The 17,754-nt window shown below is 34.8% G+C and overlaps 1 protein-coding gene across 1 annotated transcript; it reads right to left on the minus strand.

Annotated features, from left to right (window-relative positions):
- Nucleotides 1-1,943: 1,943 nt before the first annotated feature.
- LOC132181363 (uncharacterized) lies at nt 1,944-13,397 on the minus strand. The gene is made up of 7 exons (XM_059594553.1): nt 13,259-13,397; nt 8,792-8,901; nt 4,439-7,687; nt 4,105-4,347; nt 3,806-3,964; nt 3,370-3,528; nt 1,944-2,503 (listed from the first exon to the last, which is right to left on the minus strand). Exons 2-7 carry the CDS (start codon nt 8,864-8,866, stop codon nt 2,252-2,254), a joined length of 4,137 nt encoding a protein of 1,378 aa, XP_059450536.1. The 5' UTR covers nt 8,867-8,901; nt 13,259-13,397; the 3' UTR covers nt 1,944-2,251.
- Between the last annotated feature and the right edge of the window lie 4,357 nt (nt 13,398-17,754).

Raw genomic sequence — 17,754 nt, forward strand, 5'->3', positions numbered from 1 at the left:
ACCGGTTAAATAATTGAACCCCCTTAATAAGTTTTCTTACATTAGAACTTAGCATTAATTTTTGTAATTAGATAAAAGAAAATGTGCTCGGGAAAAAAAAATAGAGACAATATTGTTGGGAAAATTGATAATTAATTGGCTACCGATTTTCCACCAGCCCTTTATGCGAAAGATAAGTTTGGAAAGAAAACACATGAGAACACACACCAATCACACACGTACACAAAGAGTTTACGTGGTTCGACAATATGCCTACATCCACGGGGCGTGATCTGGTCTCCTTCTTTACTATTGAGAAATATTGAGTACAATGGTACAAGCCTGGACAGCTCAAGTTTAATATCCCAAACCCAAGCCCTTAACCCCTTGTACACTCCACTCAACTGTCCTTCTCAATTACCCAGTAAAGAAAAACTTTCTACACTTTGTAAATGCCACAAAGTGCTCTCACCAATTTGGATTTTCCGGATCCCTACTTAACTAAGGATTGCATGTCCTTTTATAGAGACTCAATCACGAAAAAAGAGGAAAAACAATTCTAATCCAATTGCTGCTGGGAAAACAAAACCATCATGAATACAAAGTCTTTTCTATGATGAAGTTAAGCATTGCAGCCCACATTTTTATCCACACACGTTTTCTCTAAAAAAATCCAATTCCAAGTAATTCTTGGACTCATTTTAAAACTAACCTTATCCTCTTATAGATAAATAGAACTTGAGCCCACCAACTTGAATATTGATATTTTTCAGCAATTATCTTCACACTTGTTGACAATTTGAGCCATTATCAACAAATATGATGTATGCCGAACCCCTAGACCTTTTTTTATTTGTAAATAATTAAGGCCTAGTATGGGAAATTAATTTTTATCTATTTAAATTATGTAATCTCAAGTAGTAAGCCAATATACCTTTTTTTGAGCAGGATCCAAAGCTAAGTAACAACCACTCTACTATCAACACAAACATGAACAAACAACACCTACACAAAGATTAAACCAAAATCCCCATATCAATCGCCCATCTGCAACAAATTCTCTCATTACCCAAAGTCCTCTTAAACTTTCCCTTCCTAACAAATCTCCCATTTACTTTGCTTTAGAATCTGATCTTTTGCCATTGGATGAAAGCCATATTTTAGCTCATTCCTGTTTAGCCAAAGATTGTAGACGGTGGAACCAAATCCCATCTGGATACCACTAGTCAGCCCACAAATGAATATTTCTACAATCACCAACCTCAAATTTCAAGAACTATCTTGCTTCCTTTCTTAAAAATTCAAAAGCTTCCTCCCACTCCAAGTACACGATTGAGGGAATTTTAATAACCAAAAGCTTATCTCCTATAATAAATTTTCATGCATCCATGCAACCCAAAGTGAACTGGATTTAGCAAAAAGAAGCCAAATATGTCTCATGATAGAAGCTCTATTCCCCTCTACTAACTTACTTATACCCAATCCACCTTCTTTTTTTGGAGGACACAAGTTCTGCAAAGCAACTGTAGCCCTTGCAATACCATCATCCATACCATTCTAAATGAACCTATTCAATTTTTGCTCAACTACTCATAGCATGCTTGTGTTTATTGAGGAATACAGTCAAGAAGATTTTCTTAAGAAATTTTCTTTTGAAGGGTGGTGAGATTCCAAGAATCCTTTAGTTCTATATTGATTCCACACTGATTCTTCAACATCATGCTGCAGTGTGATGGCAAAGAATGTGAAGCATTATTTTCTTACTTGCAAATGACATCCACAACTTTAGGAAAAGCTTTATAAGCTTTCGCAAAAAGGCTTTTACCAGCCGCTGAAACCTCCAAAATATTCTGAAGTGATTAATCCAATTCACACTATTTTTTATATGTAAATAAAACTCAGTCATGATTGAAAGTGAAACCTCGCTCACCATCTCTAATATATCCAAAGACCATTAGCATGTAATTAAGCACTTCACAGAATCATAAAAGCCAAGAAATTGGAAGTATTCCTATCCAATTAACAAATTAAATACAGACTTGAATAATACATGAACTGTGACTTCTTTTTTTTTTTTTTTTTTGCTTATGGACAAGGGATAAAAATGAAAACAAATTCCCTGACCAACCTCAAGACCTAAGCTTGAAAGCATATAAACAGAGCTTTCAAACTTTCTGTGCATAATTTATATTGAAAGGAAAAGGAAAAGCAAGAGCAAAAACCTCACAAAATGAGAAACAAGAAGATCAAAATCAAAATCCACAATACTAAACTAATATCGCTTCCCAAGAATTACACCAATGATCACAGAGACAAGAGCTACTCCGAGGATGAACTTAAAGGTCATGAGAGGAGAACCCTCAGCAGATTGAGCATGCGTCTCCGAAGAAGTTGGGGTTTGAACAGAAGTTGCTTCTGACTTTCTTTTGCTCTTCCTTTTTGTTGTAGTGGAAATGGTTGATCCAATGTCCCTGGATTTGACCTCCATTCCTTCCTTGTGTTCAGCTGGACCGCCCCCATCTCTCTGCAACATAACTAAATGTGAGCAACTGTTCAATATTTTCTGCAAGAGTTAAGTAAATTGTTGTTCACTTGGAATGTTATTGGACTAATAGCTAACAATGGATGATTTTCCATTTTGAGAAATTGGAGAAACAAATATCACAATTGAGTTTGTGTTAAACTAATATTTATCCCAAAAGCTTAAGCTGAAAGGAATAGGTAAGTTTAATCAATATATTTTAACACTCTCCTTCTCGTGTAGGCTTAAACTCTACCTTAATAAGTGAGACCCAACACATGGAAGATTTAATTGAAAATTGGTGGAGAGGAGGTGAATTGTGGAGTCAAGGTTCAAACTCATGATCTCTAACTGTGATACATATTAAATCACCACTTATCTCAAAAGTTTAAGTTTATAGGAAATGGTAAATTTAATCATTTAATTAATAATCTAATAGTTTGAACAGTTGATAAATTCTAAAGCTGAATATTATAGCTACAAGTTTGAGCACAATGTTAACTTGAAACATGAAATAAATAAAAATGGAAGCCACCAAAAGAAAAAGGAGGACAAAAAAAATTGGTGGAAGAAAGGGGATTTCTTCCTATTGATGATAAAATATTCTGTTTTCTTAAGTGGCTAATGAGAGGGGTTCCAATCTTGAACGATATTTGTTTCCACGAGAATTAATTCATCTTGATACAACCCATAAGAATTTAGTCTTGAAGAATGGCTAATAGAATGCAGTATAAATAGACATGTTTGCTATGATACATATGACATTTCAATGTAGTATAAGCAACATGTTTTAGTCTCTTCAGTCGCATCCTTTCTCTTACTAATAAAAGTATTATTGTGTGCGAGAAGGTGGGTGAAATAAAAATGACCTTTTGTGAAAGAGTAGCATTGGCTAGCTGCAATTTCTCCTCAAGCTCTTTCACTCGCTTCTCTAGAAGCATGAGTTTTTGGTTCTTTGCTTCAAGCTCTTCAAGAGAATGCTTCTGTGCTGCTTCGCTTTCCAACTCCTTTTGAGAATACTTTTCTTTCTGGTTGGTTGGAAATTTGGACAAAGAAAAGTTCAAGAACAAGTGTTTTTAAAATCCTTATACTGAATTTCCATATAGAATAAGTGATTAAAGATCTACAAATAGAGGGATTCAGGCCACAAAAATAATAACAGATCTACAAGCAGGAAAACTGCAATTATGTTCCTAGAAATGGCTAATTATTGCATTAGGATTTATGTCAAAGATAGAAATGAAACCTTGATTTGAAATTATTTGGCAGTGTGGTAATTTGTTTAAATAATGAATAGCGTGTAACCTGTTCAGCAGTGCTGTCCTGAGCAAGTTGTAACTCTTTCTGAAGTTCTAGCACCTTTTCATGTAATAAATCTCTATCATGGACTTTATGAGCATGATCCTCCAATTTTGAAAGCAATTCTGCCTCTTTTTCAGTGGCCGCCACCTGAATGCTTTGAACCTACAGCCATCATATCAGTCAGAAATGATACCGCAAGTTCAATTAAATTTTCAACTGAAAAAGTGAAATACTTGAATTGAATTGCTGAGCTTTTTCTTGAGATCCTGGTTCTAGCAATAATTGAGAATCTACATGAATACCTCTTGTTTCAGTCGATCTTCGCTTTTCACCAATTGTTCCTCAAGTTCCTTGAGATGAGTTTGCAACAAAGTTTCCTCAGTAAGCTCAGTCTTGAGCTTTTCAATCTCGGATCTTAGAGCATCTTGTTCTGCATTCTGTTCCTTCAATTGTTCTTCAAGCTGCAATATCACTGTCTGAAGTTCCTTCTTGCCATTTTGATATGTTTCAGTCAGAAGGTTGTTCTCTTCCATAACAGAAGATATCTGTATTTTCAAAACATACTTAGAACATCATAGGGCAAAGAAATGTCCATATCATTGTTCACCAAGATAGCTAAAAAAAATTTCTCCAAACCTGAGATTGTAGTTTCTGCCCTTCAGAAGCAAGCTGGTGTGCCAAATCCTCTATGGCCTTCTTTGAAGAGTTGAGTTCTTCAACGGCTTTGTCCTTCTCAGCAAGGGCAGCAGACAGTTGTGCCTGTAAATTGCTCAGTTCGGACTCGTATGTGGCCACTTCCTGAGTAAGCTTCATATTTGCCTCAGCCAGCCCCCCGCTCTCTTTTTCAAAGTCACTTGACTTGGCTTGCAGTTCCTCAACAATGCTTTCCAGATGCTTTAATTTTGAGAGAGTCTGTTCCAGCTCAATTTGTCGAGCTTCAGCCGTTGTACATGCACCTTGAGCCTGTTCTTCATACAATTTTATCTGGCTGTCTAAAGCACTTAGCTTCTCACTCAGGTCTTTGGCTTCTGAATCTTTGTGAGTGAATCTGTGAATGGCTTCTTGTAACTGTCTTTCTGCTTCCGCAATGCGATCCTCAGCTACAGAGTGTAGTTCAGAGGCTCTTGAGTGCTGGTCAGTTAACTCTGCAATAGTGTTCCTGTGAGAAACAAGTTGTTGAGAAGTGGCTTCCTTTTCGGAAAGAGCAGAGTTTAGAAATTCCTGAAGTTCATCAATCTTGCTTTTGAGCTGAATATTGGTCTCAACTAACAGCTGATTCTCTGAGAAAGATTGAGAAGCTTTATTTTCAGCTGTCAAAATCTGTCCTTTGAGTTCTTCATTTATGCTTTCTAAAGAAGCCAATTTCAATAATGTCTGATCCAATTCATCCTTTGAAGATGCAGATTTTCCTACTGCTGCAGCTACCTGCTCTTCATAAATCTTTCCTTGGTCTTCAAGAATCTTCAATTTCTCAAACAAAGATTTTGCCTCAGAATCCCTGTTGGTGAAGTTTGCAATAGCTTCCTGGAGTTTACTCTCAGAATCCCTTGTTAGGGATTCATGTACAAGTTCAAGCTCCGAGTTTCTTGCAGTAGTTTGCTCGATCACTTTTCCATGTTGCTCTAGTTGCTCCTCTGCATATTTAAGCTTCTCCATAACTTCACTCTCTCTCATTCCAGCAGCCTTAAGATCATTTTCAATGCTTGCCAACCTCTCTTGTGTCAGATTCAACTCATTTCTCATAACCTCTAATAGATTTTCTGCCTCAGCAAGCTTCTTGCCAGAACTGATTGATGCATCTTCTAGCCTTCCTTTCTCATCCGTTGCTACATTCAAGGACTCAGTCAACTCTCTTTCCTTTTCATTGGCCGTCTGCAGTGCAACTTCAAGGCTTGATGCTCTAACTTGGAATGCCTCAAGTTCTGATGCGAGTTCCGATACCTTGTCAGAGTATTTATTGGAATCTGTTTCTGCATCCCCACATTTCTTTTCTAATGTGCTTATCTGTTCTTCAAGTTCACGAATTGTATACTTCTCTGCTTGGAGTAACAATTCTAACTCGCTCACCTTTTTACCAGCATCCTCCATTTTTGAATGAGATACCTGGATCAAATCTTCTAGTTCAAGGCTGCGCTGGTGTTTCATATTGGCTTGATCCTCATGTTCAGCACATTTTCCCAAAGCAGTCTTCAACTCCTTCTCAAGCTCCGAATTCGATAGTGAGGACTGGTTTAGAGCTGATTCCAGCTGGTTTATCTTTTCCTGGTATTCCTCTGTTTGGCCTTTCAGCATAACTTTTTCCTCCTCGACTACTTTCAATGTAGCATTTAAATCAGAGATCTTCTCAGAAAGTTCTTTCAATTCTCTTTCAGCATCACTGCTTTTTAGTTCTGCAAAATTTAACTGTTGCTCAAGCTCCACATTCTTCTGTTCTACTGCTATAAATCTTGTCTCAAACTCTCTCAGTTGTGATTTTGCCTCATCTGCTGCTGCATTTGAAGCCTGAATTATATCCTCGAGCTCCAGATTCTTTTGAGTTGCATTTGCTGCTGCAGCTCCAGATTCATTATGAAGCTCTTCCAGAGACCTCAACTTCTGTTCAAGATCTGCATTGTTTGACAAAGCTTGAGACAAAAGAGAATCTGTTTTAGAGAAATTCTCATCTGAAAGCCTCAATTTTTCCTCAAGATTGCTGTGCAACTCCGCCATTTGCTTTTCATTTTGAGTGATATCTGCCATAGCTGCTTCAAGAGCTTCTTTTTCTTTGATCACATTAGCCAATTCCTCCTTTTCAGCTAAGACTTGTGCTTCCTGGGTTCTTAACGCAGTCTCAACCAATTCCCTAGCGTTCACTTCCTCCTGCAGCTTCCACTTGATTTCTTCCAATTCAGAAGCCTTTACTTGAAGATCTTCCTTAGTTGAGGCTAAAAGGTTTTCAAGCGACGAGATATCCTCCTTCACCTTAGATTCTGCAGCCTTTCTCGATTCCAGTTCCTGGTTCAGTTCATTTATAAGAGCTTCTTTTGAAGAAAGTCTCTGCTCCGTATCCAGCACTTGGGACTTTGAAAGCACCAATTCCTCTTGGATGGTAGAAAGCTCTGCTGTAGTAATTTTAAGTGCTTCTTCAACCTTATGATTTTCAGCAATCTTGTCATACAGGCCCTTGAGTTCTTCTTGTAGGGAAGCCATTTGATGTTCCACTTCTATTGCACTCAGTTTTGCCATTTCAAGCAATCTCTCAAATTCCAAGGCCTTCTTTGTCTCCAATTCAGCATGCGATCCACTTTGTTTGTGCAGATCCTCAAACTTCTGCGCCTCACCTGCCGAACAATGCAGCTCATCCTCCAACTCCTTTATCCTCTTTCCTGAGCTTTCTAGCTCAAGGCTGAGACCATCAAATGCCTCCTTCACCTCAGTCAGCTCCTTGGTTTTTGCTTCTTGAGCTTGCAGTGCTTCTTGCAAAGTGTTTAGCTGCACACTGTGTTTCTCCTCGGCTTCCACAATATGCTCTTGCAGTTTCTTGTGACTGAGTTCAAGCTCTTCATACTTCTGTCCACTTTCTGCCAACTTCTCCTTTGTCAGTGAGACATCATCCTCCAGCTGAGAGTTCTCAGATTCAAAATGCTTTAATTTTCCAGCTAGTCTTTCCAATTCAAACTCAAGTTCTCTCATCTTCTCTTGGGCTTCTAGTAATTCTCTGCTCTGGTTGCTTGAACTTCTCTCAGTGACAGATGGCTTGCTATCCTCTGCAGATTCTGTTACAACGATATCTGAGGCATCCTTCACATCTATAGATTCCTTCTCAACTTTTATGAATTCCCCATCAGTTTCTTCCTCTTCTTTTTTTCCCTCTTTCCCTAATTGAGGCAAGTCTCCATTTGTTACCTGTTACAAGATCATTGGCACGTTGTGATTGTTGAAACTACGTAAGTTGGTGAAAACTAAAAGAAAAGAGAGAGAAAACAACACACAGAATTTTATGTGGTTCGACTTTCTGTATACGTCCACACGAGTGAGCGGCTTTTTTACTATATTACCGGCATGATTTAAAATCATCGCCTGATATATTAAAGTCTCCAATATATCCTTACACTACCACAGGGGGCTTCGGTCTCCACACCTCCCAACCTATTATTCGACCCGACATAACAAACTTAAGAAAAGCTGCAATGGGCCTCATGAGCGGAGCATAGCAGAACCCATGAAGCCTACAAACTAAAGAATAGTGTGAACTCCTCATCCTGAATATGAGCCACCATCTTTAACATATGAAATAATTGATTGTGCAGAAAAAATTCATGACCACTTAATTTTTTAGACAATGAAGCATTTTGAAATTTTATTGAGCAACCTCCTTTCTATCACAATAGTTTCAGGTGAGGCTGCAGTTGTTAATTGTGACAGCTCCAGTAAAATTGAGATAGACTAATTCAAATTCATCAGTTTCCCATAGACCCCTCTCCCTTTGTTTGATATATATATATATCATGACAATTTTCTTTTCTGTGTACAACACAGGAAGAAGTTCACAATAATAATGGAAGTCGCATAATTATCTGGTGTAGCTTGGAGGTAAATACATAAAGCTGTAAATACCTACTTATTTTAAAAGGTTAAGTTGATAGAAAGGGAGAGGGGTCAAGTTGTTAATTGTGTCGCATACTTATTTTAAAAGGTTAAGTTGATAGAAAGAGATAAATTTAATCATTTAATCAACATTTAACACTTACGTGTAGGTTGAAATTCATTTTTAATAGGTGAGACCCAATACGTTAAATATTTTAGTTAAATAGAGGGTAAATTGACGAATTCAAAATTCGAACTCAAGACTCCTGACTCTGATACCATATTAAATTACAATTTTTTCTAAAAGCTTAAACTAATAGAAATTGATGAATTTAAACATTTAATCAACACTTTAACAACATGTAACGCATAGACAAGAAATTTCAACATTTATAGTCATAACAAATATAAGATTGCAGTTACCTCGGCATTACTCGCAGCATCCTCAGCAGCCTTCTTAACAGGAACTTCTGAGCTCAGTAGTGTGTCGTCTTCCATATTAAAACCAAGATGCAAATAAAAGACTTGCTTCTCTGTGATTTTCATAAGATCAAATTTACTTAAGAGTTATATTAAGCAAAAGAAACACAGCAGGAATGTAAGTGTGCTCACTTAAATATATCATTTTCTAGAGCACAAAGCAAAACTCAAAAACAAAAATATTGAACTGCATTTATTGTGAAATCACAGAGCACAAGGCAGTTCTGTACTTTCATTTGCAAAAATTGCTAATCAGTTTCACATTTTAAATTCATTATGGGAAGACACATGATGTAAAAGTCCTTAATTTGCAGTAAAACTAAATAGTACATGTCGGGCCTGTGGACCCACTGCCCAATCCATTAGCATATCAACCCAGGAACATCTAAATAGCTCTACACTGAATCCCTTCATAAGCCATGTCAATAACAGTCTCCACGATTCTCGGCATGAAGCAATACGCATAATGAGGGTCGTGGGGTGTAGCGAATATTCACAGCAGAGAAATCTCCAATGAAGGTGTAACACATGACAAATGGTTATAGCAAAATTCGTCATAAAAAGTGGCAAACATTAAGTAAAAGGGACTTATGTCTCATTTCTTTTGTCTCATATCTTGCTTTCCCTACTCTTATTGTCTTTGATTCATACTGACTTAAGTATCAGAATTATGCCTGCCAACAAACTCTTTTGCTAATTTTTTTAGTCCTTACAGACACTTCCTATCAATACCTCAACACACGATCAACTGTTATAACAAAACAAAATGTTCAATTGTCTTTTAGTGGAATTCAACATGAAATATTTTGTCTTAAATTATGTTCAGTGCATAAATGAGATATAAGATACCCAACCAAGCTTCGTCTCTTATCACTAACCATAGTTAAGTTACTTATGTGGGCTACCATAAACTTTGAAACACAAATGATGCAGCTTTACTTTATTCTATCGGGTGACTCGCAAACGAAGGTTATCCTACTATAGGCATCCAATCAAAAAATTAAATAAGACAAAATATATACACGAAAAAAAATTCACAAAAAAAAAAAAAAAAAAAAAACAAGACAGAAGACCTTAAATTAAATTAGAATTTAGACAAAATATTTACGGGGAAAACAAAAAAGAAAAAAGAAAAAAGAAAAGAGATAGAAAAAAGTGGTAAATGTCAAGCCAAATTGTCATAAGGGTGCTTCAGTAGTTTCATATCACTGTAAGGGTAAAAAAGTCTTTCTGTAGATTCCGACAAACCACCTGAGCTGTGACCCACAGAAAAGAGCTTACCACGTCATTATGATGGCACTGGTGGCCCACTAGCACACAGATTGTAATTGTATTGTTATTTCTCAAATTCTCCGTGTCAGCGTTGTCGCAAAGATTAATACGATAAGAAAGATTTTCTTTAAAAAAAAAAAAACAAAAAAACAAAATACATTTATTTTATTTTATATATAAATTTTTTACATAAATAATTTTTAAAACTATCATTAAAAATTGAAATCTGAATTTCTTGGCCCGCTAATCATGTATTGGCGAACATCCGACTGGATTATAAATTTATATGTATGACTTATAAAATCAAAAGGCTTAATTTACATTTAATTCCCCACAACTCTCGCTCATTTATACATTGTTCATGTGAATGGCCACATGTCACACTCAGCATGCTTAAATTAGTGATCGTTAAAAAAAATAGAACTTAAGATAGTTAAAACAGAAGGAATATTGATGACAAAAATATACTGAATTTAGTAACTAAATTTACTTAAAATACCATCGAAGTTACAAAATAAATAAATAAAAAAATAAAAAAATAAATAAAAAAAATAAAAAACCTCAAAAAATTTTAATTTTTGGAAAAATGCAAAATCAGTCCCTGAAATTTACTTGATTTGCAATTAACTCCCTATGATATCAAAATGAACTCAAAAGTCTCTGAAATATGCCCAAAAAATAATTTAGCCCCTAGAGCCAAATTTCGTCCACTGACTTAAAGGTAATAAATTATTTTTTTGACATCTCTAAGTTTATTTTGATACCACATAAAGCTAATTGTAAATCAAATAAGCCACAATGACTGATTTTGAATTTTTTTTCTTTATTTACAAAAAAAAACAAAAACAAAAACAAAAATAGAGTGACCAAACCACCTGAGGGAGTTCAATGACTACCCCTCTTAGCTTTTTTATTTTATTTATTTTTTAAAAAAGGTTTAAAGGTTTTTTTTTTTTTTCAACTTAATATTATTATTATTATTATTTATTTGAGGCCAGAAGAGTCAGATTGGGGGCACATGATAGAGATTCCATCCATTTTAACGATCTAGCCTAACAAAGGAGATTTGTTTGCCAACTATTAGTTGTTTAACATATAACAATTCGTAAGAACAATGTGTAAATAAGTGACAATTAAAGGGAGATAAAGTATATATATATATATAAGCCATAACAGGTGGGCTAAAGATTCAAGAGAATATAAGATTGGCTCCCAAAGCCAAAAAAATAAAAATAAAATAAACAGACAGCTAAAGAATGTATACTTTAGAACTATTTTTTATTTATTTATTCATATAAGTACTTTATAACTTTTATAGGTACAAGAGCAAATAGATACTTTAACAAAACACTTTGCAAAATCAAATCCACATCATACAAAATAAACCTGATCTTGCATCATCCTTCATGTGACATATCATGTGGAACCACTAACTCTTGTGGGTCCCCTAAATTCTTTGGTTTTACCCAAGAATTAAGTACACGTCCAATACAATTAAGCTTTCATCACTACTAGCTTTTTCCTTCCTTTTTATCGATTCAATCTGGGCCGTTGGTTTGCAACTGGGACCCACTAAATGCAAAACTTTCAATGATTTCATCAAACCACAATTTTATTTTTACCCGAATAATAAAATGCTTTTATTATTATTCTTATTATTAGCTTAGAAAAATTAGACGGAAGCGAAAGCATTGCGGGTGGGACCCACAAGTAAGGCTAGCATCCCGTCGCTTTCGCTCTCTCTGTATTCAAATCATGTCTGGACTGATAAATCTACGCCCCACCATTGCTAATCACCTTTTTCTATGTTTTTTACAAAGAATTCCTAACTATTTTCTAATCTCCCAATCCCTCTCATTTGGAGAAAAAGAAGGGGCAGCTCTGCTAATCTAGCAAATTATGAACCTTTGACCCAACAATTAAAATAAATCTAGCATCTTTAATACATTTATTAGCCCTCAAACTTTTCTTTTTACAATATTAACCCTCAACTCTTTGGTTATTCCCTTCAATATATATATATATTTTTTTTACCCTTACTATTGGATTGTAAAATGAAAGTAATAAAAAAGCAACTAGAGTTAAAATTTGCACAGAAGTTTAGACAGTAAAAATCACATATACTTCTTTAAGTTCGATTGAACCATAATCATTGCATCGAAAATTTTCTTACGACTGCACTGCAGACCTACCACCCTAGGTAAGGGTAAACGGCTTTATTTATGTATTTTTTCTTAGGACTACTGACCAACCATCCTAGCACCCTAGTCCCTAGTAAGGGAAAATAGCTTTTTATTATTTTTTTATTATTTTTTTATTCAAATAAGGAGAAAAAGGAAAGGAGGTAAGTAAACAGGTTTATTTGTTTATGTATTCTTTCGTTTGGAAGCAATAGAGCTATAAGATGCATGTAGTGAAACCTTAAATATTCTAATAAATTTGAAATTAAGCATAAATAATCTTTTTAAGATCTAAACAGCTCTCAAGTCATTACATTTCCACCTAGCAAACCCCAAAAAAGCAATAAAAAGAGATCTCTTTCATCTTTTATAAAGATGAAAGATCTCATTGACTAGAAAATTTTCCCTGCTAATCATATATATATATATATATATATATATAAAGAAAAAAAAAAGGGAAAATTTTTTTTTCCTGGATTATACAATAACAAATTGACCTCGTAGATGATCAATTATCAGAAATGAACTAGTCCTTTCATCTTTTTTCAGGCTAAATTTCATCGTAGAAGCCAAGCAAAACAGAACACAGAATTGATGATCAGATGTAATTAAGCAGATGGAAGATGAACTGATCTTGATCATAACGAAAGGAATCTGATCACAACACATGAATTACATCGGATTCTTACAAGCAACCGATCACCAAAGATAGGTAGGAATCAAAACAGACAAACATACAGACAAACAAAGAAAGAACTACACGAGATTCATCGCCATCAACGAACAAAGATCACAGGTTTATAAACATCATTACAGATTCACAGCCCAAGAATCAGATTAAAAAACGCTAAAAAAAAAAAAAAAAAAAAAAAAACAGAGGAAAACCAGAATTGAATTTTCACGTCATATCATCATGATACATGTAAAAGCGAAAATAAAAGGGAAAAAAAGAACTTGCCTGAGATGAGATTTGCTTTTGCACAAGGTTTTTCTCTGTTTGCACAAGGTTTTTCTCTGTTTTCCCCAAACAGGAAATTGGAATTGCGGATGATGGGAGGATGAAAATTGAAAATGGCGATGGAGGTGGAAAAAAATTTGAAGAGAAGAGAGAGAGGTTGGTGGTATATAAGTTGAGAGAGTAGGCGTCCACTTCTGAGTGCCGTGGGGCCGTAGGTGGGGCCCTTTAGCAGCCAACCGGACAACGGCTGGGTCGGAACGCTGCCGCTTTTGCACGCCCTCAACGTTTGCCTCTGGATTTGTTCTAAACTACCATGTTAACCAAAGACAGAGTGTTTTTTATTTTTTATTTTTTATTTTTTATTTTGGATGGATGAATAACCAGAGACAGAATTAACAACGAGGAAAACCGAAAAAACAAATGCTCTAATTCGTAATGGATTTTTTTTTTGGGTGGTTGTTTCTTATTTTTAGAAATTGAGAGACAACATAAAAGCTTAATTGGAATTTGGTCTAAAAAAAAATAAAAAAACAAAACAAAAACAAAAAGCAAAGGCAACGCGTTTTGGTATGTTTTAATATAGTAATTCTAAAAGTTATTTTTTTGTCACTCTAAGAATGAGGTAAATTTTAAAATTATTATTTTATCAAAATTTAATAATAATTAATCATAAGGTCAATGATAATTTTAGAAGTCACGTAATTTTTTTCAGTGACACAAAATGGACATAAGAGTGACTTTTAACATTACTCGTTTTAATAGGATCCTTCTAACATTTTTGTACATAAATTTATTTCAATACAGTCTCTCTTGAAAATGTGCTTCTGTTTTTTTATTAATGTGTTATATTATTTTACGAAGTTATCTAGATATCTTCATTATATGGGTCATTTAGTATTTATTTTTTAGTTGTTGTCTTTTAGTGATAATGTGTTAACCCCTAGTGGTAGGAGTAAATAGTGTATGTTTGCATGTCCATAAGATGTCTAAAAGTAGTTATCTAGTTATTTAATTTAGAGTTAATATTGTGAAATAGTTATATGTGTTACACTTAGAATATGTTTGTGATTGTGTTCGAGAAATAGAGCTTTTAAGTTAAAAAAAATAATTTTTTTTTTTTAGCAAAAGTTTTATTTTTAAACTTTTATCAAATGTGTTTTTGGCTATTTTTGGAATTTTTAAATCTTTAAAAGCACTTTCAATTTTTTTACCGAACGAGTTTTTTTTTTTATGCCAACGAACTTTTTTAAGTGTTAAATATACTTTTAGGTTTCTCAAACGCACACCTAAACATGTCCTTAGTGTTGTGTAGCATTATGGTGCACTTGTTTGAGCAGGAGTTTATCTCCAATGATTGTAGGAGTTTTACTCTAAGTCCAAGTCATTGTATGTTTTTTATTTAAAGGATGGTCAATTAATAATAAGAATAAGAATTTAGTCTTCAAACCTCATGTTTGTAAAAAGGTTTAGGTTCCAACTATAAAGGGTTTAGATTCCCTTAAAACCTAACAATTTATGTAGTTGCATGTTTGTAAAATCATTTACATAACATAATGTTATTCAAGCAACATTTGAGAAGTATATGTTATTACAAAAAAAGGTATATTACATGCATTTGAAACTCCACCTAGCATTTCTCATTAAAAAAAAATTTTCAAACCTAATTTTTTTTTTCAACATTTGGTTGGTAGAGAAATAAGCAATGAAAAGCAAATTCCGGCGAGCTCACCTAATATATTTTTTTTCAACACTTGGTTGGTAGAGAAATAAGCAACGAAAAGCAAATTCCGGCGAGCTCCATGGAGGATTTCGGGGACTTCGTGAACTCCAGCGGAGGATTCTAGTGAACTCAAGCGACTGTGAGTTGCGGATAATGAACTGCGAGAATGAGTGTATGGGAGAAGGAAAAACTCAAATTCAGAAAACGGTTAACAATTATAAAAAATAGCACCATTTTATAAAAAATAAAGAAAGTTTTTCTAGCCAACCAAAAATATATATATATTAAAAAAAAAAAAAAAACTTTATTTCGAAATAAGGAAAGTCTTAAAAACTTGGTTAGAAGATTACTGTATAATCTAAAATGGTCAAATTGTATACATTTTCCTTCTTAGTGACCTACCCACAGATTCAGATTTGGCCTCCAATTAATTTTTTAATGATAGGACGGCACCCGTCCAAATGTGTCTCCCTTTTCACCTCCCCATGTATAGGTGGTCCAGAATCACATCGGCATCGGCTAAAACCTAGAATTCAAAGCATGTTACATCCGAAATTTGAGACACAAGGAAGGATTAATGGGTCATTCAACAGATTATAAGAAAAATGTTTTTCCTTTTTGGTCTCAAAGTGGCCGCCCTCAGTCGACCGACCAAACCGCCCTTCCATGCGTGCAAACATGAGGGAAGACTGTGTCTTTTTTGGCAGATTATGACATTTCTTCTTTCTTTTTTGGTACCAGTTGTTGTCATTCTCTTTGGGGGTTTCAAGATTGAGTCCCAATCTTTTGTGCATTTGCCCATCTCCCTCTTGCTCCAAGAATACATGCTTATTCGACCCTTTTGTTTGTTTAATTGTACCAAAATGGTGATCAACTTGTACGCAAACTTTATTTATTTATTTTTAATTTTTTTTTTTTTTTTTTTTTAAAAAAAGAGAAAATGAAAAGAGATTGACCACTTTAAGGGCGACCCCTCCACAAATTACTTATAGCAATTAATTGAAAATTCTTTTTCAGATGAATAGCCATATATATGGCATCTACATTGCTTTTATTGAGGAAAAATAATCCTAACATAGTAAGGAAATGAATCATAACCTAATAAGGATAGGAGTTATTATTGTAAAAACATAAATTTCTTACAAGCTTTCTTATTGTAATTATTATAAGGGTTCTTAACAACCCCTTGAATAGAGAGAAAAAACTATGGGGGAGGAGGGAAGAGAAAACCTAGAGAGAAAAAAAACTGTGGGGGAGGAGGGAGCACCCCCTCCCCCTACTCCCCCCTTCTTTCCTCCCCATCCCCTTTTTTTTTTTTTTTTTTTTTTCCGACCAGTCTAGTTGCGCCGCCTTCGTCCGCCCTCTACCGTGCTGTGCCGCTCTTCGTCTCACCAGAATTGGTTAGGCTTTAGATCTAATTGTTCAAAACTAGATCTAGTCTCTTTAATTGGTTTCGCTCAATCATGCGCCGACCTACCGTGCTCCCTGGCTCCTCAGCTACCTATCAGCGTAAAACAGCTCCATCTCCTCCACCACGTGCTGGCCAGTGCGTTTCGCCTCCCTTGTATCAGCTATTGTAGCTATTTGAGGCTTTTTTTTATTGTGTTTTTTCTTTTTTTCTTTTTTTTTTGAATAAGGGTTTGACTTCTCCTTAGATTTGCTTTCATAAGCGATCTTTGGGGTGAAGATTTTTGTCCTAACCTTTGGGTCGATGAGGATTAGTTTCAGTGTGAGGGTTTTGCTCTTATGGTCGGGAAAATAAAAGTTGAGAATATGGACTACCTATGTATTAGATTGAGTTTGTCTGGGGCATATCTGTTCTATAATTGAAGTTTGGACATGGGTTAGCGAATGTTGAAGTCATAAATATGACTTGATTATAAGATTTTTATATTTGTCTTTATAACGTTGTAACGTCATAACCTTAGTTATGATTTATCAGAGCTTTATGCTCTCTGATGTAAGAGTTTTAAGATCTTTTTTCAATAAATGAATAGTGACTACTTTAGCTGTGCATGACTATAATAGCATTTGCTTGTTGTGAACCAATAATATGAGGGGCCTAGATGGTGTGAATAATAGGCTCTCCCTCAAACCCAGTTAAGCCATAGTCTGATCAACTCTCATCAAGACATTAGTAGGACCTATGGTAGTTTATCTAATCAGACATGTGGATTCTCAATACTGGAGTCGAATCCATGTTCTAGTGTTTACCTAATTATATATTGAGTAATGATATATACCATATTTTTATCCCACAATTATCTCACAAAATTAAATAGTTCTTCGCTTAGTAGAGCTATCAGTTGTCGGTGACTTTCTAAGGGCTCTCTCTCTCTCTATATATATATATATATGTAAAAGCCCGAGCTGGCATGTGTGAGTGAACCCCCCTTTTTTTAATCCTAGAAGTGACACCAAGGCATACTTTTTTTTAATCAGTGAGTTTTTAAGGCATGTGGCGTGAACTGCCCCCCCCCCCCCCTCCCATACTGTGCTAAAAGTTTTTTAAGGCATAGTTTTTTAATCGGTTTTTTAAGAGTGAACTAGTCATTAAATTAGCTTAATTAAGGGCATTTAATTATATTTCAATTTGTATTGAAATATTGTAGATAGTACACTAACAATATTAAATAATCATGCTAATTTTCTACATTATAATCCATGAATTCTTATTGCTAATTTTTTTTCTTTATACTATTTATTTTAAATCATATATACTTATAGGAATAAAGATTTAATTTCTTTTATTTATTTAAAGTGGTGAGATATATTT

Source organism: Corylus avellana, chromosome ca5 (assembly GCF_901000735.1).
Source record: "Corylus avellana chromosome ca5, CavTom2PMs-1.0".
Classification (NCBI taxonomy): Eukaryota; Viridiplantae; Streptophyta; class Magnoliopsida; order Fagales; family Betulaceae; genus Corylus; species Corylus avellana.

Excerpts from the sequence above, each read along its gene's own strand:
- LOC132181363 (XM_059594553.1), bottom strand. The coding sequence starts at position 8,866 with ATGGAAGACGACACACTACTGAGCTCAGAAGTTCCTGTTAAGAAGGCT. Across the intron at positions 3,529-3,805 it reads AGGACAGCACTGCTGAACAG|AAAGAAAAGTATTCTCAAAA; the intron begins GTTACACGCTAT and ends CCAACCAACCAG. Across the intron at positions 2,504-3,369 it reads ATGCTACTCTTTCACAAAAG|AGAGATGGGGGCGGTCCAGC; the intron begins GTCATTTTTATT and ends GTTATGTTGCAG.